Source organism: Lepidochelys kempii, chromosome 8, assembly GCF_965140265.1.
Source record: "Lepidochelys kempii isolate rLepKem1 chromosome 8, rLepKem1.hap2, whole genome shotgun sequence".
Classification (NCBI taxonomy): domain Eukaryota; kingdom Metazoa; phylum Chordata; order Testudines; family Cheloniidae; genus Lepidochelys; species Lepidochelys kempii.
This window is the reverse complement of record NC_133263.1, coordinates 18783327-18806725: the sequence shown is the minus strand read 5'-3', so window position 1 is coordinate 18806725 and position 23399 is coordinate 18783327. Positions and strand designations below refer to the sequence as shown.

The window sequence follows — 23399 nt, the reverse complement described above, 5'->3', positions numbered from 1 at the left end:
GGATCAGGACACCATTGTCCTTGGCACTGCACAAATGGAATGGAAGAGATTGTTGCTCCCCCCAAAGAGCTTATGATTGTAAAAAAATAGATTTAACTAGAAAATGTAATAAAAGACACTGCCCAGCACAAAACATCCAACCAGTTTTACTTGGGGGGAAATAAAAGCACACGTTTTTACAATCTGCTGTTTAGGACAGACCATCCCATATAGGGATAATGATTTTAAAAGTGTCCATGCCACAGTCCCTATTAGAGTCCACATCTGGAGGAGGAATTTTCAGTTCACTTTAAGAGAGGCAGTGAGATGCCCTGGACATGACAGCTGGCTAGGAGACAGGAAGGGCACCTTGGCTCTATTTCTGAATCTGCCATTGGCTCATTATGGACTTGCACTTGCTGAAGTCAATGGAATCATTGTCACTGACTCCAGTGGGCACAGGATCAGATATTATGTCAATTTGGGCAAATCATTTATCTTCTTTGTGCTTCATTTTTACTGACTGTATAATGGAAATAATATCACATGTAAAGTGCTTTGAGAGCTTTGGATGAATGGTTATGCACGTGCACATTTATGATGACGATGCTGTGCAGGTTGTAGCATGATCAGAATCTGCCTGCAAAGAGTATAATGTTATTTTTTAAGTTACGCTCCTCAACTCACACCATAGCAGTAGTACTTTTGATTTGCCATTCCAGTGTGAATTAAAGCTGTGAAAGCTTCCCTGATCAGGAAAGCATTTACTCACATACTTAACTTTGGTTTCAGAGTAACAGCCGTGTTAGTCTGTATTCGCAAAAAGAAAAGGAGTACTTGTGGCACCTTAGAGACTAACCAATTTATTAGAGCATAAGCTTTCGTGAGCTACAGCTCACTTCATCAGATGCATATCGTGGAAACTGCAGCAGACTTTATATATACACACAGAGAATATGAAACAATACCTCCTCCCACCCCACTGTCCTGCTGGTAATAGCTTATCTAAAGTGATCATCAGGTGGGCCATTTCCAGCACAAATCCAGGTTCTCACCCTCCACCCCCCCACACAAATTCACTCTCCTGCTGGTGATAGCCCATCCAAAGTGACAACTCTTTACACAATGTGCGGCCCACCTGATGATCACTTTAGATAAGCTATTACCAGCAGGACAGTGGGGTGGGAGGAGGTATTGTTTCATATTCTCTGTGTATATATAAAGTCTGCTGCAGTTTCCACGATATGCATCTGATGAAGTGAGCTGTAGCTCACGAAAGCTTATGCTCTAATAAATTGGTTAGTCTCTAAGGTGCCACAAGTACTCCTTTTCTTTATACTTAACTTTCAGCAACTGCTTCAATCCCATTGAGTTCAATGGGACTTAAGCACATACTTTAAATGTTTTTCCTGAAGAGGGAAAGATTTTAGCACATACTTAAGTGTTTTCCTGAATTGGGGCCTATGCCTGGAGAATCCTCCCCTAAACAGGGAAATCCTTAGCTTTCTGCCATGTCTCCCACCCCTCACAGTGTTTATGAATAGTTCTAGTATATTTAACCTAGGGGTTCTCAAACTGGGGGTCAGGACCCCTCAGGGGGGTATCAAGGATATTACATTGGGGGTCGCGAGCTGTCAGCCTCCACCACAAACCCCGCTTTGCCTCCAGCATTTATAATGGAATTAAATACATAAAAAAGTGTTTTTACTTTATAAGGGGGGGGGGGTCACACTCAGAGGCTTGCTATGTGAAAGGGGTTACCAGTATAAAAGTTTGAGAACACTGATTTAACCCTTTGAGATGTGACATTAACAATTGAAAATGCTTTTCTCTTGTCCACCGATGAAAAGAAAGTAATTACTAACATACAAATCAAATTCACTGAACTTTTTGACCCTTGCATGGCATGTGGCAACAGTGCTTCACATCTGGAAAAACCCAACTCCATTTGCCATATAATGGATCTGCACATCTAAGCTGAATGCCCTGTCAGCTTTCATCCATTACAACCAGCCACATTCCAGACAAACACTGATGCTCCTCTCACAGGAAAGCACCTGTCCTGAAAGATTAATGGCAGCTAGGACAGTTGCTTTACAGAGGGTACTGCGTCTCTTACTAATGTATTTAATTTTCAGTTAATAAAAGTGTCCATCAGCAAAGCCAAATGGCTCTGATGTTGTGCAAGGCGTCTCAAATCCATGGGAAATGAATGAGACCCAGCTAATGCAATAGGTCTCTTTGTCACCAACAATCTCCCAGCCATGCCACTCCAAGGAAGGCCAGGGGAAAAGTGAAAATCAGCCACCTATATATACTGCAGAGTCAGTGCTGGCAGTTATTTATGACTGAAGCCAATACTGAGCGTTCGAATGTACAGCAATAAGAGGTGCAACCTCCAGGAGAATCTCAAAATGGAGTTTGTCTTCCATTTTTTCCAATTACTTTAATGCAAAATAACCAACAGCAGTTTAATAATAATCAGGGAGTGAGGCCAGCAGCAAGTTTAGCCCAAGTACAGGTTACTGTTGTCCGTGTACTTACTCAGCATTTATTATGACACCAGCAATCCAGTAAGCAATAATGGAAGTCATGTATCAGACTTCATAACATTTGGAGGACATCATCATAAATCCGTTCCCTGAGCGAGCTCAGAGAGTGAAATCCTGTCTTAGACACAGCAAACAGAGGGTAGGGGAATGGCATGGTAGCAGCCATAAACTGGGGCTGCAGAATCAGGGAAGGATGGCTCAGGTTAGTGGAGGGGAATATACTGCTGGTTTGTAGTTGCTCTTGCTTTAAAAAGGAACACCGTGTCAGCACTTGGGGTGCATTGTACACTGCAGCAAGCACACCTAGGAGCTGGCAGGCCCCAGGCAGCTCCATGTCCTCGAGTCCAGGGCGTGTTAACTGGTGTACAACCAACGTTCCTCTCCTAGTGCTCTCCGGAGAGCCAGGCAGGCATTCTGCCCTATTGCTGTGCAGCAAGGCAGGCCAGTATTCCCCAGCTCCCCATTTCCACACTGTGCCAGGGTGAAACAGCTGGAAACGGCTAAGGACTGCTTGCCTGACAGGTTCAGCAGGGGACTAAAGGAAGGGCTGTATCCTTTTCAGGGAGGTGAAGAGAGACTCTCGGAGCCCTGCAGTGCCCAGGGCCCAGACCTGTTTTCTGTTACTTCGTGAACTTGGTGTTTGAATGGTAGATTGTGCTCTGAGGCACAGGCCTGAAATAGACTTGGGGGTGGCACTGGTTTCTGCTTGGGCTCCAGCACACACCCCTGCTCCCTATTTCTCTAGCTAGCTAAGGAATGCCCATCTGAGCATACAGTACAGCCCATCAACACCATTCCTGATAACCAGAAAAGGGAGTTCTGGCTGCAGGAGCTCCCTTCACCCGAGACCAGGGCATGCGACCCCCATAACACTTCCATCCTTTGCCAGCCTCCACAGAGCTCCGACCCAGGCCCACAGGGTTACAGAGCGAGAACTGCCACCACACTGTGAAAGCAGATAAGGGAATTGCAACTACGGCTGCAACCAGATGCTGTACCTCCTGACTCAGTGGGATCAGAGGACTAGCAGCAGGCTGCTGATTGGACACCAGTTTGTATGTAGTTTCCTGTTCCTTCTCTACCCCTTGTCTGAGCAACTAGTAAACAAAATTGTTCCAACCATTCCAGTATTTTTAATATTTTGCTGTCTTTCATCATGCATAAAGAATATGAAAGGTTATTGTGAGTGTTATCGAAAAGGCACTTCAAAGATTTCATTTTGCAACTGATAAATATCAAATATATTTCATAAGATGCTGAACCAAACTGAAAACTTCCTGTGGAAGTCAAAGTTTGCTAGGATAAACTGAGCATTTTAATGATTAAGTACTGTAATCTTTCAGGTTTCAGAGTAGCAGCTGTGTTAGTCTGTATTCGCAAAAAGAAAAGGAGCACTTGTGGCACCATGCATCCAATGAAGCGAGCTGTAGCTCACAAAAGCTTATGCTCAAATAAATTGGTCCGTCTCTAAGGTGCCACAAGTACTCCTTTTCTTTTTGTGATCTTTCAGTATTTGACCAGTATTTATCGGTCTAGGCCAGTAGCTTATATGACGCATCACCAGTATTTTATGAATTGTATTTATTTATGTATTGCATTTAATGCAGCCATGTGAAAGCATATAGGGCAGTTAATAAACTGACTCTCGCTGTGCATCAGGAAGTTTATGGGACAATATTTGAAAGGCTGCATCTATAATCATAGCAGCACCAAGGCAACTGTCTCTCAGCGCTAATATTGGGATAATGCGTGCTCATGTTCTGTAACATCAGCCCTGAGCTCTAGTTTCATGGTGACAACTAGTACAGTGGCCTGGAAGTGCAAAGTTATCAAGAACCTCCAACGAGGATGCTGACCCCCTGAAGCAGCTTTCCCACCAAGTCCAAAGCAGGCAGGCAGGGAAACGCCCCGTCCTCAAGTTGTTTTGTTGGATCATATTAAAGAAGTTCTGTATTAAAATCACAAATGAGTTTGATTCCCCAGAGTTTAAATTCCAGGGTATTACTAATTAAGAGGTCTCTTCATTTTTGGTACTGTTTCTCTCCCTCTGTGTGTGAAACTTGCAAGCTGCTAATTGTGTTAGTACATTCTAAGACAGTCTGTTCTCAAAGCAATTCACAAGAGAGAGAGACTCAAAGCAATACTCTAACAACAGAAACAGCACCCAGAGACTCCCCGCCCTTTTGTTGTATTAACAATTGTGATTAAAATAGAGATAGAGGATGTCTGTGGATGGATGCTTGGTGTGGATAATAACTGAATGATCAGGGAGGTGCCAGCCTAAGAATCCAGTGTCCATCGGCTGAAGAAGGCGTCAAGTGGAAATAACCAGAGGACCCCCCCCCCCCCGGAGGGCAGACTGGAATCCACCCAACAGCCTCAAGAATGGGAGAACCAAAGAACAAGAGAACATCTTGGAGCCGTCAGGAATGTGCTATCTCCTGATTGATTCAGCAACAGCATGATGAAGCAATTCCCATAGACTGGCATAGGAAGAAATTCCTATAAAAATAGACTCTAAAAAGTGAGAACTTTGGGGTCTGATTCTGCAAACCAACTTCCAGGAGCATCAGATGAGCATCTGACAAGGCCCTGCTCTCTCCTCATGTCCAGGCCACCTGGCCAGTGGCTTGGCATGAGCAACTCTAAGGCTGGTAACTATGATAACAACCTTGCAGAACCTGTGTGTGTGTGTTTGTATGAATGAATGTGTGAATAAATATGAGATTGAATGGAATGTTATAGCTATAACTAACTGCTTACTATGATTCTTTCTGTATTCACAATAAATGTGGTATTTTGCCTTTTTTCCCTTTAATAAGATCCTGCTGGTTTTTATTTTATTGGTATAACAGTTTTCCCACCACCCTTCAAACCAGCACTGCTCACGATTGGCGACTCTAGCACTCCTCGTGATTGCCAACCCCACAAGAAGCTCTCTTACCATTTCCAAAACCCTGCAGTTCTCACCCTCAAATCACCAGGGGATTCTCCTGGCACTTCTCAAAACCACTGGCTCCCAAGGGGAGGATCACTCTTCAAATGCCACCCTCAGGTGGACATTATAAGCCATTTGGTAGTTGGGAAAGGCAAGTGAAGTCATAGCTGGTGTGTGCAGTCAGAAGGCATGAATGGCCTTTGCTTATCCAATAAGTTTGGGTGATCAGCGATTACAGAACAGGGGCTGTTCTGTAGATCTCAGAGTCACATTTCATTCTAGGTATCTTGTTCATGTTGAACTTTTCTATCCCATTGAAAATTGAGGTTACTGACAGCCTGATAATTAAAGAGCCTGAACTGGAGGAAGGTGGAAGAGAAGACCTTTCTTCCTAGAAGGTTGAGTCTCTTGTATCCCTTATCAGAGGAAGTAGCCTTTGAGTGCTCTTGCTTGGGCCGCTTTGTAGCCCCCTGTACCACCAGGGAGTTTGACGGAGGGTGAGAAAACAAAAACTGTTCCCCCTGGGATGGGACAAAGTAGCACTTCTTAGCCCTCTGAGGAGTGGGAGCACAAGAAGCAGGGCTGTGCCAGACCGCCTTTGCTAGATCCATGATGACCTTGTTGATGGGGAAGGACACTGTGGGACGGGAGGGCTGCAGAATGTCTAGTAAACTGTGCTGAGGATCCTGAGTTTCCTCCAGCTGGATTTGTAGCTCTGCCATTACCCTTTGCATGAGCTCTTGGTATTGTTTAAAGTCATCCAGCAGAGATGGAGAAGATGGAGAAGCTGCCTCATCCAGTGATAATGATGGGATTGATCCTGGAACCATCGGAACTGTCAGATCCTTCTTCCTCCTCCAAACACTCCATGGTTGCATATGGCCAGGCAATTGCAAGCAGGATTTGTGCATTGAGCCTGGGTGTCTGGGGTAGGGTTCCCATGATCCCCAATACTGGCAATAAGATGGATCCACTAATGGAGAGGAGACCCCACAGTATAGGGTACCACCTGTCCCTTGGCCAGTTGTGTCTGGTTGGGGGTTGGAACCCTCATCTTCTAGCGCTTCTGTCTGGGGCCACCTCTCCTCAGTGCTGCAAAGAATCCTGTGGAGCCGCTGACTGATTGGAAGCAAAGGCCAGATCATCACCAGCAGGATCAAGAGTACTGAGGACTGTGTTTCAAGGCTGGTGGGTGGAATGGGAGAATGACTGTCTCCTTGTGGCAGACTCCTCCTCTGGTGTAACAACATCCCAGAATACACATGGACCCAACAGGATCTGTGAATGCGAATGAGGAGGGTAAATATGTCTTCCGGGGAGATGTATGTCTCCGACTGTCCTGGAGTATGAGGAGAGTCCACTGGTGGAGCTGGCTGAGCCGGAGACTCTCTGGTCACCATGGCAGTCAGCTCCCACCAGGGCCATGTTGTTATTAGTACAGCCTAGGTACCCAAAGTGGATGGAAGCACCAGGAGCTGTCTATCCTGAATCTTCACCACCAGAGCCGGTTTTGGAACTGTTCGATACATACCCTTGGGCGCCTCCTTCTCTTGTTGTAAAGATTTAGGTGGGCCTAAGACCTTAGCACCCAGGTGTGCTGGCTTTCCTGAGTCTGACAGGGTCAGGGAAGGATCCCTTCTTTTCCGGGCAATCTTAGACATAGATAACTTGTCCTTATGTCTATGAGAGTGCCCCTTTCTCTCCTCTGAAGCCATCTTTTCAGGCTTAACAGGATTAGCCTCCATTCCTGAGCTCATGCACAGAGGGCACTGCCTGCTTGTTGAGGCTAATCTATAGGGGAGGGTCCCCAGCCCAGATCTGACTGGGCTTCATTGCCTTCTCTATGAGGTGTTTTCTGAGTCTCAGTTCCTGACCTTCAAGAGTTCTGGGGGGAGAAGAGAGACAGATGCTGCATTTGGCAGAAATGTGAGCATCACCCAGGCATGTTAGTCACTCACAGATAAGGTTTGAGGGCAGGAGACACAGTTTTTGAACCCGAGGACTCTGGGCATAATGCCAGACTTCTTGGGGGGGGAAGTCCCTGGGAAGGGGAAAAAACGCTATATAACTTGTAGTATAGCATACCGTAGATAAACTACTAAAAAAATGAACTCTATGCAATTCTTACAGGAATGACACAAAACGGAGCAGAGGACACTGAAGATTCCAACCCAGACCATGCGGTGGTAAGAAGGAACTCGAGGGATGTCGGCCCACACTGCCCTTTATGCCCAGGGGTGGAAGCCAAAGGAGAGCTGCAATGCAAGTGCAGGACAGTGGACACTGCTCACAAGGAAGTGCGGTGCTTGGTGCACATGCGTATTCCACGTGTGGAATACACATAGGGACCATCTGTGCTGTTTAAGCAGAACAGTAAAAAAGTGCTCTTACCCTCTTCATTTTCATCGAAGACCGGTGGCTTGCTGGAGGTGTTTGCGCCCATGGTGAAGTTTGCCCGAAGTTCTCTCGTGCAGTTACATCACCAGCCTGGGACGCATAGCGCTGAAGTTAGCATTACCATCTAGTACTCCCTCAGAAGATCTGTGGAACTTTCTATGTGTAAAACCTGGGGAAAGAGAAAAGAAGCAACTCGCCATCATTGTCACAGACAAAGGAACATTGCAAATTCATCGCCACACGTTTGCCAGGCTGTTAACGTATGATGTCGAAACCAAGTGAGTCTCAGAAAAGAGAAGAACATCATTATTATTCTTGATCAGCAGCCCCTCACAACTAATCAATATCAGGGCCCCATTGTGCTAAGTGCTGTACAAACCCAGAGGAGTACACGTCAAGGATCCAACTGTGCGTCCTTCTACTGCTGAGCCCTCACTCCAAGGAGTAGTTCCATTGACTTCAGTTAGTCTCCTCACAAGGGTAGATGCTCATCACCATGAGTAAGGGTTGACAACTGGGCCCCAAACGAAAGTTAAGTTTGCATATAAACCTTAATAAACATGTTACACAGGCTTCATGCCATACGCCCAATGAACCTCAAATTTCCATTGGCTACAGTAGGATTTGACAGTGCACTGGGAGCGTAGGATCAGGCCCACAGTCTCTTTAACATTATTCTAAGTCTGCTGGCTGCATATGTTACTATGCCAGGGAGGTAAGTTGTAACACTGGGTTCTTACATACAAAAAAATGTAAGATCCTTGCCTCTATATAGTGTTTACTGAAAATGCAATCTAATAGCATGTGTGAAAGAGAATGAAATACAGAACTTTATGGCACAGGAAAGACTGGGTGGGGCTGAGTGAACACTAAAAACAATTCCACAAATAATCACTGTGCATTTTTAGGGCTGTGAGTAATGTGAGTAGGGAATCAGAATCTGGCCCTCAATGAATTTGCTTCAGCCATGCCTCAAATATTTGCTTCCCACACACCTTCATGCAATCAAGTTTTACTGCGTGAAAGTTCATGGGAACTGAATTTCAAAGTCACGCGTTTTAAGTTACCAGGAGTGAGAAGACAAACTGGAAGTAATGACATTCTCAATTCAACCACGGGAACAGAAATAATACCATCTCACCTGTCTGACCAGTCCCAACTAGCCAACACAGCTCAGATAGCAAATACTCACAGCTGTCTGTGTCAAGTCAGAGAGTTAAAAGAACCTCCTAAAAAATAATAAAATTCCTTCAATTAATGAATAAATTAGAGGAAATTGCAAATTAGCTCATGGCAAATGATATACTCAGTTTAGGAATTACATAAGGTTACAGATTTCTTTACCCTTAATAAATCCACTGTAAAATTTGATTTTCAATTACAGTGGGCATGGTTATCTATTACTGACTAATTATGAATGTCAAATAAATTTACTGTGGGCATGGTCATCCATTACTGACTATTTACGAATGCCAAAGAAATTATTCTTTCAACTTCCTTCACAGAAATATTTTAAACTTATTCATATTTATCTTCTGTAGCTCCAATTCCATTATGTCTGTTACTTAAGGGTATGAGTGTGTGTATGTGGGAGGGGCGGGGGTAACTAGAAAACACTATCTTAATGAATAATCCCACTTTAAATCTTCATAGAACTTCACACCCTGACCTCAACATTCTTTGCAAATATTAATTGTTCATCATAAACCTCTCTATATATTTTACAGATGAGAAACTGAGGCACAGAACATTTAGGCCATTTGCTTAAAAATCACACAGCAAGCTAGATGCAGGGCCAGGAACAAAACCCCCCAAGTCCTGAGTCTCAGACCCTCTACTGTAATCATTAGGAACTCAATTCATTATTCTTTTGGTAGCCAGAGTTCCCACTGCAGATAATGAGAGTTCTAGGGTGACAGGATGAGCCACAGATGATGTTATAATTCACCTACTGGACAGCTCATCCTTTACGTGTTTACATATAGACCATTAATATAGGCTTATTTTTATATAAGCACCTCAAGCCACACACACACACAGAGAGCGCTTATTCCCTGTCATAGGTAGATATTGTACAGAGATTAAAATGAGAGAATAACAGTGTACAGGTCCATCCATGGGTGGGAGGGTTTCAACCCTGCAAGGGAGGCTTTGCAGGCGATTCAGATTTTTCTGTGACCATTTAAGGGTAGAACACAAGCTAATTAAAAAAATGGGAACTACCCTTTATAAGCAGAACTAACAGGTTGATTCAGCAAGCAACATGCTTTAATTAAAAGTGGCAAAACTCTCAGTATTGCAACATAAAAAAGGAAGGATCATTAAAACACAATACACGGAGGTCAAAGGAAAGATTATGGATATGAACCTGAAGTCCTTACTCAGTCAAAACTGCCATGGTAGGTCAATGGGACTTGTATCCGAGTAAGGACTGCTGGATCAGATGCTAAAATGGTTAACATTTTATTCAGATGCTAAAATGGTTAACATTTTATTCATGTGGTCTTCTTTGGACAGATGTAAATCACTGAAAACGGAGCACAGCCAGGCAGCGCTGTGGTGCAGGAGCAGACCCAACAAGGTGGGAAGAGGGTGCTGATCATACGCAGCTTGGAAAGGAGACTACAGAACAGAGTGAGATGAACGCTACAGCAAACGGAGAAGGACAAACACAGAGGAGGTTTCTTTCCAAGACTGGCTTCATGAGTGGGGCTTGATTGTGGGAGTGGGGCTTGTTTTATTCATCTTCAATCAATAAAGATATTTGAAACAGAGAAAGAAGGGCAACCAGCTCCTATGACCTTGACCCATGTGGTTTGTCTCCTCTGACTAAGCTTTTGACTCCCTCCTGGCTGTGAGTTCTCTCTCACATAAACAAACACACTAGCTCACCTCTCACCAACCCATCCTCTTTCCTGCCCGATTCCATTTTCCCTGCAGCTTTACACTCCAGCTTCTTCTCGCTAACTTTTGTTTTTCTTTCCAAAGCTTAGCGATGCAATAGCACAAACTTTCAGCCAGCCTCAGACCCTGAGTCAGGAAAGGTTAACGCTAAGAATGTGCGGAAGTCCCCTTGAAGTCAAAAGTTAAGCAAGTGTTTAAGTCTCTCCCGACTTGAGAGCTGACTTAAATGGGCCCAAGCCACTCATTTTAGTTTGGGATTTTTAACATTCTGAATTTTGGAGTTGGAAGTATCAGTTCTAGGGGATGGATTCAACCCATTCTAAAGAAACTGGCGATTTGTGCAATTCAGATCTGGATCTGCAATTGGATTCCAACCCACTCCTCCCCTTTGTAGCAGGAGATTTGATTTGGGTTCATCTTTGACCTTAAAGCCAGATTCCAATAACCTTACTCATGTCAAAGAGTGCTTTACTCCATGAGTAATCTCACTGGCCTCCACAGGATGACTTGTCGAGAAAGGTACCATTTAATGTCAGTAACGGTAACAAAATCTGGCAGTTAATAGTACTTTTTCTAAAATATATTTTATTTCCCTTTCTGAAGTAAAATTATTACAGCATAGGACATGCATTCATCACTGATCCTGTACTACTACAAACTAATCACCATCAGCAATTTAGGAGAGGCTGATCCTGTGAGGTGCTGAGTACCAGTACGAGAGGTTCAGCATCCTCACTTCCCCATGATGTTAACAGGAGTTGAAAGCATTCAGTACCTCACAGGGGATGCCCACACCATGCAGAATCAGGCCCACAATGCATCCCATCTCCATAGCATTTTATAAATTCAAGCTAATGGCAATTCATTTGAACTGCTGCAATTGAACTCTCGCTCAGAGCTCACTTTCACTAGCAAAGAGTGAGAAAGTTTGCTTTTCACAAAAGGCTAAAAATGATGCAAACTATTTAAAAAAACTCTGAACCCCAAGCGCTCATTTCACAGGGCTGAAAACATCTCCAATAATAAAACAAATCAGAGCATGATTTCTGCTGCTGTCTTTAAACTGAACAGGCTGAGGAATCACTCCAGACCTTTAACATATCCCCAAGGGCAACTCTTTTCCCCCTACAGAACTTACTCTCTGAGCAAACAAGAACACATCAGAAGGATGCTTTGCTCTTACTACAGTAAAAGGCTGCAGTGAGGATAGGTACTTCACATCTACTAATAAACTCAAAACACAGCCTATATGACATTATGTTGTGATAATGGCCATAAAACAGGTTCCCATAGTGATGCCCTCACATTATAGCAAAGCCACCACCAGCAACTGTTAGAGGTCTGTTGCCATATCCTTTATGAGTCCTTGTTGTACTGGAGTTCATAGCTTTTTCATTTACATCTTGGCAGTACCTCCGCAGGACCTATCCAGAGGGACACAGGTCTTGCTTTCAGTTAAGCTGGCTTCAGAGAGGATGTTTGGGGTAAAATGGGAGACTTGGCTGTAATTTATTTAAAATAAAGCCATCCTATGAGAGGATAATCCTTCTACACTTTTTGCTGTTTCCCTTTTTAAATTCACCAAGCATTGCTTAACTGTGAAAATCAGCCACTGATCTTTCCCTAGACCTAGAGCTATGCTAATAGCTTTAGGTTAGCATTAGCCTTCATGATCGAATCATTCACTGTTCCATTACCAGAATGGCAAAGGCTCGAATGACCAGTGCGCCCTATGCCTTGTTAAAAGTAGCACTGGTCATCAGCATGTTTATACGGATGGGAAGGCATCACTTGGATTGCGGGAGGGGGGTCAGGGGACGGTTGACACCAAAGCACCTGCAGACTCATTGTCCTGTCTCCTTTGTTTTCTTTAAGACCAGCTATTTTATCCACAGCCATTAAAAGAAAAAGAAAAGGCACAGCTATTTAACAATTGCTTCAAGGGGTTTAATCTCACAGTGCAAGTAGCACTTCCTCTACAATGGAGCAAGAGCCCCGCAGGATTAAGAACAGGTTTACACATGTATATGAATAATGAGAATTGCCACAGTTACACTACCTAGAACAGCCATTCAAAAAAGGTTATAAACACACATCCACCAGAACATAAGCCAACCACTGTGTATGGGGGTAGAAGAAAACTTCCCCAGGGGTACATTATCATCTAATTACTAATTAGGGGTTTTTTACATGTTCCTCTGAAGCATCCGGTACTGGACACTACCACAGCTGTGATACAGGACTACATGGACCACTGACTACCCTAAGTTGCTTCCCCCAAAGAAATTACACAGTATTCTGAGCCCCCTTGCAAACACTTAGTCACAGAGAAGAAAGTTCAGAAGGGAGCAGACTTTACTTTGAAGCACCTTTGCTTCTGATCCTGAGCTGTTGCTCCTTCAGCATTCTTCCTTTGCAGCTTCCACGCTTTGAGACATCTGCAATATTCCAGAAAGTGACTAAGATACTGCTGCAAAATGTAAACATTCAAAGCACTAGCCAACTATTACACTGTCGTTCCCCCCCCCCCCCCCCGAGGATTTAAAATCATGCTGAAAGCAGATCAGTAAGGGGATGATGCAGTTACTGATGAGAGATCTTAGGGAGTCAAAAAAAAAGAAACCACCTACCTTGAGAGAGGGGAGAAAGCAGCAAAGAGACTGAAACAGTAGCCAGGAGTAGGGCAGCAACAACCTGAAGCTGCAGCTCAGGAAAAATAGCAGCTGTGGGCACTGCACTGCTATGCAGTTTGGACAGACGGGGGGAAGGGAGGGAGACAAGTTTCCTTTCTGGGGAGTCTTAGTTTGAGGCAAGTGGACTTGGGATCAGAGCGGAAGAGCCAAGGCTATTGCAGGGAAGTTTCCCTTTGCAGACTGCAGGAGGAGCCTGCAGCTGTCACAAGAGGTAAAATACACCAGAGAGCGGATAGAAAGACATGCAAATGCATGCACACACTGACACAAGGGAGGAAGTAAGGTGGGAGGGGGGAGAGTGGAATAAATGGGGAGTGTTATTAGTGAGGTAAGGCAAAGTGATAGCTCTAGGATGTGGCAAACCTCTGCAACTGTAGTTAATGCTGATCAGATTGGCACCGGTTCTCCAACTGCAGAAGCATCGAAGGCACATTGTGTTGCTTAAACACTTAACAGATCAGCACTTTTCAGAGATCCCATAATGAGACATTTCACAGGTCAAGGGCAAAGACAATCTTTTCTGATCACTCTGCTACTTCTAGGCAGGATTCCCCCACCCCCAACTTGTAATGGAAACAGGACTGTCTTTGTTTGGAACAGTGCTTTAGAAAATTATTATTTAAGAGATGTGAGGTTATACATTCTGCTACTGATTTAAAATCACATGGAGGGAGGGGTAGTCAGGATCACTGACTTAGGCTGAATTTTCCTGACCCATGCACTCTTTCTCTTTGCAAAACAGGTAATTTCCCCCTGCCTTCCTCTCTGCAGAAAGGGCTTGATCCTGCAAGATGCTGAGCACCATGGCTTCAACCCAGCAAAGCTCTTAAATACATGCTTAACTTCAAGGATGTGGGTAATCCCCATTGCCGTCAAAGGGATGATTTATAAATTTAGAGTTAAGCAGATGCTTAAGTGCTTTGCTGGATCAGGGCCAAAGTGTTCAGCACCTTGCAGGATCAAGCCCAGTATACTCATCTTCTTCCTAACTATCCAGCTAAATCCCTGTGTTCAAGACTCCTGTCAAGAAGCAGACACACCATGGGGCTTCCAACACTCATGAATACAAATAATAAATAATAAATTGTTCCACTAATAATATAGTGCCTTTCGCCTTGCAGAAGAAGGGCTGGGTTGCCCTCCTATCTTTGAAGCGAAATGAGAATGCCTGTCTCCACTATGGCTGTTGTAATCTCTCCTAGGTACTTATATGGCCCCCATCATCCTAGTCTCTGAGCACCTCACAACCTTTAACATACTTTCCCCACAAAACCCCCATGAGGTAGGGCAGTGCTATTATCCCCATCTTACAGATGGAAACAGAGGCACAGAAAGGCAAAGTGGCTTGCCCAAGGTCACACAGACGTCTCTGGCAGAGCAGAGAATTGAACCCAGGTTTCTGGCTAATGCCCTAGCCAGTGGCTTATCCTTCCTCTCAGGGGTCAGATGGCATGTGCTGGTACAGTCTCAAATCCAACCCAATCCAAGCAAGCTCCGCCCACTACTGAAGCCAAAATGAGATCCCACTGACAGCATATGGTGCAGATTTTTTCACAACAGGAATCATCATGCCCCCCACACACACACTTTACACAACTGTGCAATGGGGGGAAAGGGAGTAAGAGACTGCACACGGGCAAGCCAAAACTGCAGCCCCCTGCACTCCTGCTACCACTTTGTCCCTCCTCCACCCACCGGGGCAGCTCACCACCAACAGGGCAGGGAGAAAGGAACAGAAGGTGGAACTGTGGCTCTGCTCCCCCACAAATTCTCACCCTAATTGTTGGTTTAGACAGTTTGCAGAGATTCTTGAGGCCAAGCTGCAAAAAGCCCAGCTAAACCTTTCCCAGGCTAGAAATTCCTCTAGCTGGGGTTCAACCCTTCTCCCCCCAGTTCAGTCCTTGTTTCTCAGGTTTCAGAGTAACAGCCGTGTTAGTCTGTATTCGCAAAAAGAAAAGGAGTACTTGTGGCACCTTAGAGACTAACCAATTTATTTGAGCATGAGCTTTCGTGAGCTATAGCTCCGATGAAGTGAGCTCATGCTCAAATAAATTGGTTAGTCTCTAAGGTGCCACAAGTACTCCTTTTCTTTTTGTTTCTCAGGTGTTTCCAAGCATCTCCTTTGGCCGGGGAGTCAGTGAAGAACCTCAATGATGTCACTCCCGCCTTAAATAGCTTTTGCATATGGCAGGAACCTTTTGTCTCCAGCTTTTTAGTTCCCACACCTTTCAGTGGAAAAACACTGATATTCTATGATGGAGTCTAGTACCATGTGACTGGGTCACATGTCTCTGTAGGGCCATAGCAACCATGAGACAGAGGCTGTTTGTAATGTCCTCAGGAAGGCTCCCTGGTTGGATATTAGCATCTTCTAAGACCTATTGTTTTCCCTAACAGCCCTTCCCAGCCAGCCATCTAGACTGATCGCATTCTGCCTCGTGGGAGTTCCCCAGGTATTTGTAATAGATGCATAGACAACATTCCTAACTTCAGATATCAAAACGATACATGCATACAAATAGGATAATTATATTCAGTGAATCATAACCTATTCAATGATATCTCACATGGCCTATCTTACATAAAATACATCATCGTTTTGCCATAATTATATCATAATAATATTACTATGAAGAATATGGGGCGTAAGGCCACACCAGGATGGAGTTTTGTTTGTTCTCGTAAATCAAAAATAAATAAATATTGATCCAGGTTTGTTCACTGCAGCTCTCGTGGTCCAGTAAAACAACATCAATCAACTATATTAAAACAAGGCCACTGGCCAGGCCTGCAGCCAGAAGTCAGGACACCAGAGAAGGCAGCTCTCCTGATATATTTCCGCAACCCCATGCAACTTCTCCCAGCCCAGCCTATGTGGGCAGCGGGCACATTTACCAGACACAGCTCTGTTCAACTAGGGAACGGGACTGTCATGGACTGGACTGTCATGGCCCTTTGAGGCAAGCTGGGCTCGGCCTTGCCCATGACCTAGCAACTAACCCTCAGCCTCTCTCATGAGCTGATAACTAACAGCTAATTAGTGACCCCAGCTGCATGTAATGGGGCTTAATTAGAAACTGACCCCAATCAGTCATGCTCCGCACCCCGAGTGTGATTGATTAACTGCCTCCTGGCAAGAAGAGGTGGAGTTAGACTTTAAATAGAGCTGAGAAGCAAGCAGAGAGGAGGAGCCCCTGCAGGGAGGAAAAAGGGGAGGGCCCCTCCGGGAAGAGACAGACTGAGACCCATAGGGAGCAGAGTAGGTTCCTGTGTGAGTAACCAGGACCTATGAGGAGAAGAAAAGCCCAGATGGGCTAGAAGAACTGGCAGTTACGAGAACAACTCTAGCAGGGTATCCATCAGCTGTCAGAATCCCTGGGGAAGGGAGGCTGCAGAGGAATCCAGCCGGAGAAGAAACAGAAGATATGATGGAGTCTGAGGGGCAGAAGAACCACTAGTTTGTTAGTTTGGAGTATTTGATTTTGGACTTGGAGCTGGACCTTTAATTAACCCTGGAAGGGGACTGAACTGTACATGACTTGGTCAGAGGGCTAAGCCACAGCACGGGAAGGGAGTCCAGAGAAGGGACCGGCAGAGCAGATGGCTGTCAGAGAGAATATTGGAGGCCAAGTCCCCTGCAATGCTGTGTCTGGGCACACAGGGCACCCCAGAGACAAGGATGCCTGTCTACAGGGATACACCAGACTCATCCCACTGTGTTCAAAGGCTCCAAAGTAGAGGTAGAGTGACATTTTGAAAACTGCCTAAGGGTTTGTCTACACTGCAGCTGGGATGAGCCGCCCAGACAGACACATGCTAACGGGGCTTGAGCTAGCATGCTAAAAGTACCTGTGTAGATGCTGCAGGCCAGGCTCTCTAGGAGGCCAGATGGGCTTGAGAGCCGGAGCAGCAGCCTGAGCGGCCATGTCTCCACCGCTATTTTCAGCATGTTAGCATGAGCCCTGACAGCCCAAGTCTGTCTACCTGGGCTGGGAGGCGTGTTCCTGATGCAGTGTAGACATACCGTAAGGGACTTAGGCACCTGAGTCATTAGGTGCTTTTGGAAATCTTTCCCCTTGACTGAAAATAGAGTCTCCTATTGCACAAAAACATTCATGAATACTATATTTTTATTGCTTATTGAAAAAAATCAAAATTCAAATTTCTTTGATTGGTTCTACACCAAAGTAGTTAATTCAATGTACTAGACAGATCCCATCTGGAGGACTCATCAGTGGGAATAGAACCCAGGACTTTCTGCACGAAAAGACTAGCCCCAACACTAGAGCTCAGTTACTTAACTCACTGTTACCATCAAGCACCCTCTGCTGACAGTGTGTTAGGGGTGTGATGAGTTGAGTTTAGGGCACGGACAGGCCAGGGTAATGATCTGTATCCTCCATTATCCTCAGTGATCCTCCTATCCTACCCCACTCCCCCTGCCACACATTTGCCCAACTTGGCTATTTGGCCAGGCAGTGGAGACAGGCTCTGGTCTTTCACATGTAGCGGATAACACTCAGAACTGGCCCCTAATCCTGTCACAGCCTGGGCTCCGGTAAATAAGCTGCTGATGGAAGAGGCCTCTCAGTAGGTGTTTTATAATGGCACTGCTACCCATGGTGCCTGAGCTGCAGTCCGGGCCCTGCCCAAACTCCCATTGACCTCAAAATACAAATCCAACGGTACTTGTAAAACGTGCCCCAAAAGTGGTAAGAAAATGCAAGCAGAAACAGTAACATCTGACCTACAGTAGCACCTACAGGCCCATCGTGCTTGGCACTGTGTCAATGATAGTCCCTGCCTCAAAGAGCTTACTGCCTCTATAGACAAAGCAAAGACACCAAGAGGTGTAGTGACTTGCTCAAGGCCCCACAGCAGGTCAGTGGCAGAGCTGGGAATGGAACCCAAGTCCCCTGAGCAGCAATGCCCCATAGCCATTGGACCACATTGGCTCTATTTAAAACTCCCTACAAAGAGAAAGCAATACTGTAAGGAAGGGAACAGTACTAACGAGAGCACCGACCACTAAACAGAAAATAGAAATTTGCTTTTAAGTTCTTACCTTATTTCAAATAATTTAAAGGAAGAAGGAGCGACGTTGAAGCCATTCTGGAGATCTCTGGAGCCCCCTAGTGGAGACAAGGCAGTGATGCAAACGAAATAAATTTCAGAAAACTTTATCTTTAAAATAGTCTCTGTCTTACTCCTATATTTTGATCAGTTATTTAAAAAACAGATCAACATTGTATGCCACATGATCTCTTTCCTTCTCCACGGAGGAAACGCTGGACACAAGGAATAGAGTCCAGAGGGAAAAGAGAACAAAAATAAGGTCTTGACCCCAGTGGTCATTAAAGATCCCATGACTCTTTTGCAATGGGAAGGGGTATCAACTTCAGTGTCTTGCTCAAATCAGGCAACTATCCCATGTCAAACCATCTGTGCAGATTCAGTGGGATACAGTACTCCTGCCCTAACTGCTTGCGTAACAGTTGCTCCGTGCTGTTAAACGGTGGCACATTTTATCTGAAAAGTGGCTGTTAGAATGATTAGTGAAATGAATCCTGCAGGCCCTGTGTAGGGGCTGAACATTCAGGATCACGCTGCTGCTGTAGAGGATTATTTTAAAACTATTGGTAATGTCGTGCTAGTACTTTGATTTTAACAGAACTGCAACTACATTTTGGGTTTCAAATGATCGGAAAGTTTAAGGCCTGGCCTAGCCTTAAAATTTAGATCAACCTGGCTAAATCACTGAAGCGCCATAATTAATCTGAAAAACCCCCAGCATAGACACAGCTAGATCAATGGAAAAAATATTCCATCAACCTAGCTACCACCTCTCAGGGAGGTGGAAAAAGGAACATAAATCCACACCGTGTAGAAGTCAAGCACAGGAGTTTATTATGCACAGCGCTGGTAGAGTGTCACCTTGCTTATCAGGCTCAGAGACACTGTTAATGAATTCATTACAATGGATTATATGGATTCTCCATGGGTGGGGGAAAGTGACTGGGTAAGTAGTCCCAAACCCCGGATAGGTCTAGTGGCAAGACAAGATAAGCACAGTAGCCAATGGTCAAAGGTTACATAATGTCTCCGCCCATGGTTTTCAGGTTAACAAGTAACATTTAATTAGTTCTTCAATAAAATGTATTAGTATAAAATATATGTATGTTGAATTCAATTTGGGGTCCATAGGAATGAAGCAACTCCTCTGCTTGTCCAACAGGTACATATCTAGGGGTAAAAGCAAAGAAACATTGAAAAGTATATGGCAATAAAGATTGTCTTTCAAGTTGCTTATTTGTGTTTTTAAGGCAGGCATTGGTCTCTGGGAAAGGGAGAAGGCCATATCCTGCTTGAACCCTTTCAAACACGCAAGGTTGGTGTGTGAGAAGAACATCTCCCTACAGAAGAAACAAACACAACAAAAACAGGGCCTCTTTGTTCTGTTTGCAACTTTAAATAAGTCAATTATTGCTCTCAGCATCTGGCGTTTTGCTGACCAGACTTATCTTCGCAAAAGCAAGGTTATCTTTTGTTTATTCTGCTTCTCTTAGCTGATCACTATTTGCTAGACCTCTGACCTCTTGACCAAACTCTGGACTTTGGGCCTTGTAAAAAGAGCTGACACAATCCCTATATCAGGTTATTACATAAGCAGCAATGGATTTTGACCCTTCAGTGGATTACCTGCATCGATGGAAAAACCCCTTCTGTTGCCATGGAAGCATCTATGCTGTGGAACTACAGTGGCATAGCTGCAGCTGTGCTGTCATACTGCCTGCAGTGTAGACATGACCCTAAAGATTTGCAGGACTGGGTCCAAAATTAAGTTGCTGTCCTATTAAAATCTTGATGTTTAAAAAATTCCAGATGCTGTAAAACAAGACGATCCTGGAATTCCAGGTCCTGCAAGACTGAACCCATTTAGCACAATTGTTGGGTCATGGATGTTTAGTGTGATATTTCTTCCAAATATCGGGGGGGGGGGGTTAAATGTATTGCTGAAAACCTGCCAACCCTTCCTACTGCCCCAAAGGCCTGATTTTTCAGACATGCTTAGCATTTTCAACTTCCAATGAAGTTGGAGTTTTGAATGCTCCCCATCTCTGACATGAAGAGCATAGAGATAGATTTACATAACCAATTTTAAGAATGTTAACCTGTGTCTAGATAAGTCCTTCATTTAGCCCCTCTTAATGCTCCTCCCTGAGTAACAAAGGCAGAGGTGCCAACTTATTGAGTTCCTGAGGGGTGCTCAACACCCGCTACTCTGCCCCAAGCCCCACCCCCACTTCACCACTTCCCCCAAGATCCCACCTCTACCCCTTCCTGATCTCCACCTCCCTTCCTGCCCCTGCTCCTCTCCCTTCCCCCCCAGCGCCTCTGGCACACCACTGAACAGCTGATTGTGGTGGGCAGGACTGTGGGGGAGGGGGAGGAGCTGATCCTTGGGGCTGCCAATGGGTACACCCATTTTTTTCTCACGGGTGCACCTATGAACAAAAGTCCCACCCTATGTTGCTTTTGTTATTCTTCCACTCCTGGAGATCTCATCCAGCCTCCTTTCAGAAACTGACAATGCTATTCTCTCTCACTGGCCACAAGGGGTCAATGTTGTCCAAAGCTATACTTGTCACCCTGTGCTGCCTGAAGAACAAGACAAGATCCAGGAGTCGATTCCAGTGCTCCCAGGCTCCCAGCCACACCCTTCCCTCGACACACACCTGGTATCTCAATCAAGTAGTAGCATTGCCACCTCGTGTGGTGACTGATCACTCCAGTGTCTGCTCCTTGTGGTTTAAGCCTCTGAAATCTCTTCCCTTTGCTGGTCCCACAGAGCTCGACTTTGGTGAGCTTCAGACAGCAGCAGATCTGCTTGCAAATGCCTCTGATTGATCCTCATAGGTATGTTATTCCACAGCAGGGACCGGGGTCCCTCAGTGGGCCAACTCCTCAGCTGGTGTAACTCTGCTGACTCCAATGGAGATATGTCCATTTACTCCAGCCCAGTATTTCAAAAAAATAAAAATAAAAATGTTTATCCGCTGCTGAGTGATCTGGGCCATTATAGATGCTCATCTGTTACTGAACAATGCAGAAAAAACAAAGGGATAATCTATTCTCTCTCTGAAGAGCCCTCAAAGTCACAAGACATGAGATTTGTTTAAAACCTGAATCATGAAAGAAGTTTCCTTCTCCGAGGCTACAGGGCTGAGTTTGAAAAGATATAAGGGAGTCATTGTCTTCAGCAGATCATGTGAAATGCTGCCAATGTCAAAAACAAACACTCCGATCTTTGGTCTGAATAAAGGCCTTTCAAAGCTTTTGGCAGTGAGTTTCAGTGAACATGGCTGTTTTGAATATAAACAATTTAAAACTATGGTTGGTTGGTTTTTTGCTGCAATTATTACAATACATTTATACCAAATTGTTAAAAGGACCCAATTCTGTGACTGATTCCTACTGAAGCCAATAGGGCTTGGGAGCTGAGGCCATCTTGTGGGATTGAGCTTTGTCAGAAACATAACAAAAACATAGGAGCAACCATACTGGGTCAGACAAAGGTCCAGCTAGCCCACTATCCTGTCTTCTGACAGTGGCCTATGCCAGCTGCCCCAGAGGGAATGAACAGAACAGGTAATCATAAAGTGATCCATCCCCTGTCACCCATTCCCAGTTTCTGGCACACAGAAGCAAGGGACACCATCCCTGCCCATCCTGACTGATAGCCATTGATGGACCTATCCTCCATGAACTTATCTAGTTCTTTTTTGAACCCTGTTATAGTCTTGGCCTTCACAATATCCTCTAGCAAGGAGTTCCACAGACTGACGTGCGTTATGTGAAAAAATACTTCTTTTTGTTTGTTTTAAACCTGCTGTCTATTAATTTCAGGGAAAAAAACATTGAGCTTTGAAATCCTGGCTCCAGTGAACTCACCGCAAATTTTGCTTGCCTCTGACAAAAAAAAAAAAGGGCAAAGATTTCACCAAAAAGTCTCATTTTCCAGGTTGCCAGTCTGCTGTGTTCACAGACTTGATCCAGGGCCCAGTCTTGCAGACCCAACTCACAAAAATAAAGCTCTGCACAAATGAAATCCTGTATTAACATTTACAAGGAAACCAGAGGCTCAGGGGACAAGGTAACTTTTACATTTCTAGCCTCTAGGAAATCTACCATTTTCCTACTTTCCTTTCACCATTTATACAGCTCAATCTGTACTCTTTGAAAAACTATGCAGATTTCTTTTCTGGGTCTTTAAATAGAGAATGGAAGACTAGAAAAGAGGCACTTAAGTATTCCCACGGACATGAAAAAGACAATGCTTTAGTGCTGAACCATCTCCTGCTGATTGTAGCATGGATCAAGGGCCTCTAGTTAGACAGTACTCCGCACAATTCTAAATTTGCACATAAATGTCCCCTTTAAGATGAGAAAGCTGCACTTTCAAAGTGAATAATCATCCGAATGCTCTTCCTCGGAACAGCATGGAGCAGACTCCCATGCTGGCCCGTATTTCTGATTGGACGTTTTTTGTTTTTTTTTTTTAAGATCCATTTTCCATAAAGTTTTATGCATCTTCCTTTACAGTTTAGGAATTTTCCTTTTGATTTCACTTAGGAAAGTCCATTGTTCAGTGTCCTCATTGCAAGCAAATGTAACATCTCTACTGTCCAGGCACTTTACCAGAAAACTCTTCACTTGTTTTTGGAAGCCATGGCAGAAAGAGGCAACAGTAGTTGCTTCCCTACTCTTCTTCTTCCAAACTTGACTCTTTATGCATTATACGTGCAAGGTGTTCTCAGAAGTATATTTATAGATGCTATCAAAGTCGTGCTAATGGGCTGAGTGACATTTTGTCAGTGCTATGGATACCAATGAGCTGATAATATGGATTTAGGCTTGTTTGGACTTTTCAGTTAA

At 44.5% G+C, this 23399-nt stretch overlaps 2 protein-coding genes across 8 annotated transcripts in view; both read right to left on the bottom strand.

Moving 5' to 3' along the window:
* The window catches only part of STK32A (serine/threonine kinase 32A), an 82888-nt gene extending 74345 nt beyond the window's left edge, over nucleotides 1-8543 (bottom strand). Inside the window, exons 1-2 of one of the 2 annotated variants that reach the window (XM_073355755.1) lie at nucleotides 8246-8543; nucleotides 7861-8035 (exon numbers count right to left, since the gene is read on the bottom strand). In XM_073355755.1, the coding sequence (XP_073211856.1) occupies nucleotides 7861-7912 (52 nt within the window). In that variant the 5' untranslated portion in view covers nucleotides 7913-8035; nucleotides 8246-8543. The remainder of the gene's footprint in view (nucleotides 1-7860; nucleotides 8036-8245) is intronic. The other variant, XM_073355754.1, reaches the window with a different exon arrangement.
* Nucleotides 8544-8989: 446 nt separating this feature from the next.
* Nucleotides 8990-23399, bottom strand: part of LOC140915674 (uncharacterized) — a 29429-nt gene continuing 15019 nt past the window's right edge. The window contains exons 9-12 of one of the 6 annotated variants that reach the window (XM_073355751.1): nucleotides 18529-18595; nucleotides 13827-13873; nucleotides 13130-13208; nucleotides 8990-9095 (exon numbers count right to left, since the gene is read on the bottom strand). In XM_073355751.1, the coding sequence (XP_073211852.1) occupies nucleotides 9083-9095; nucleotides 13130-13208; nucleotides 13827-13873; nucleotides 18529-18595 (206 nt within the window). In that variant the 3' untranslated portion in view covers nucleotides 8990-9082. Of the gene's footprint in view, nucleotides 9096-13129; nucleotides 13209-13826; nucleotides 13874-18528; nucleotides 19707-22415; nucleotides 22559-23399 lie in introns of those variants that run through there. The other 5 variants (XM_073355752.1, XR_012160241.1, XR_012160242.1 and 2 more) reach the window with 5 other exon arrangements.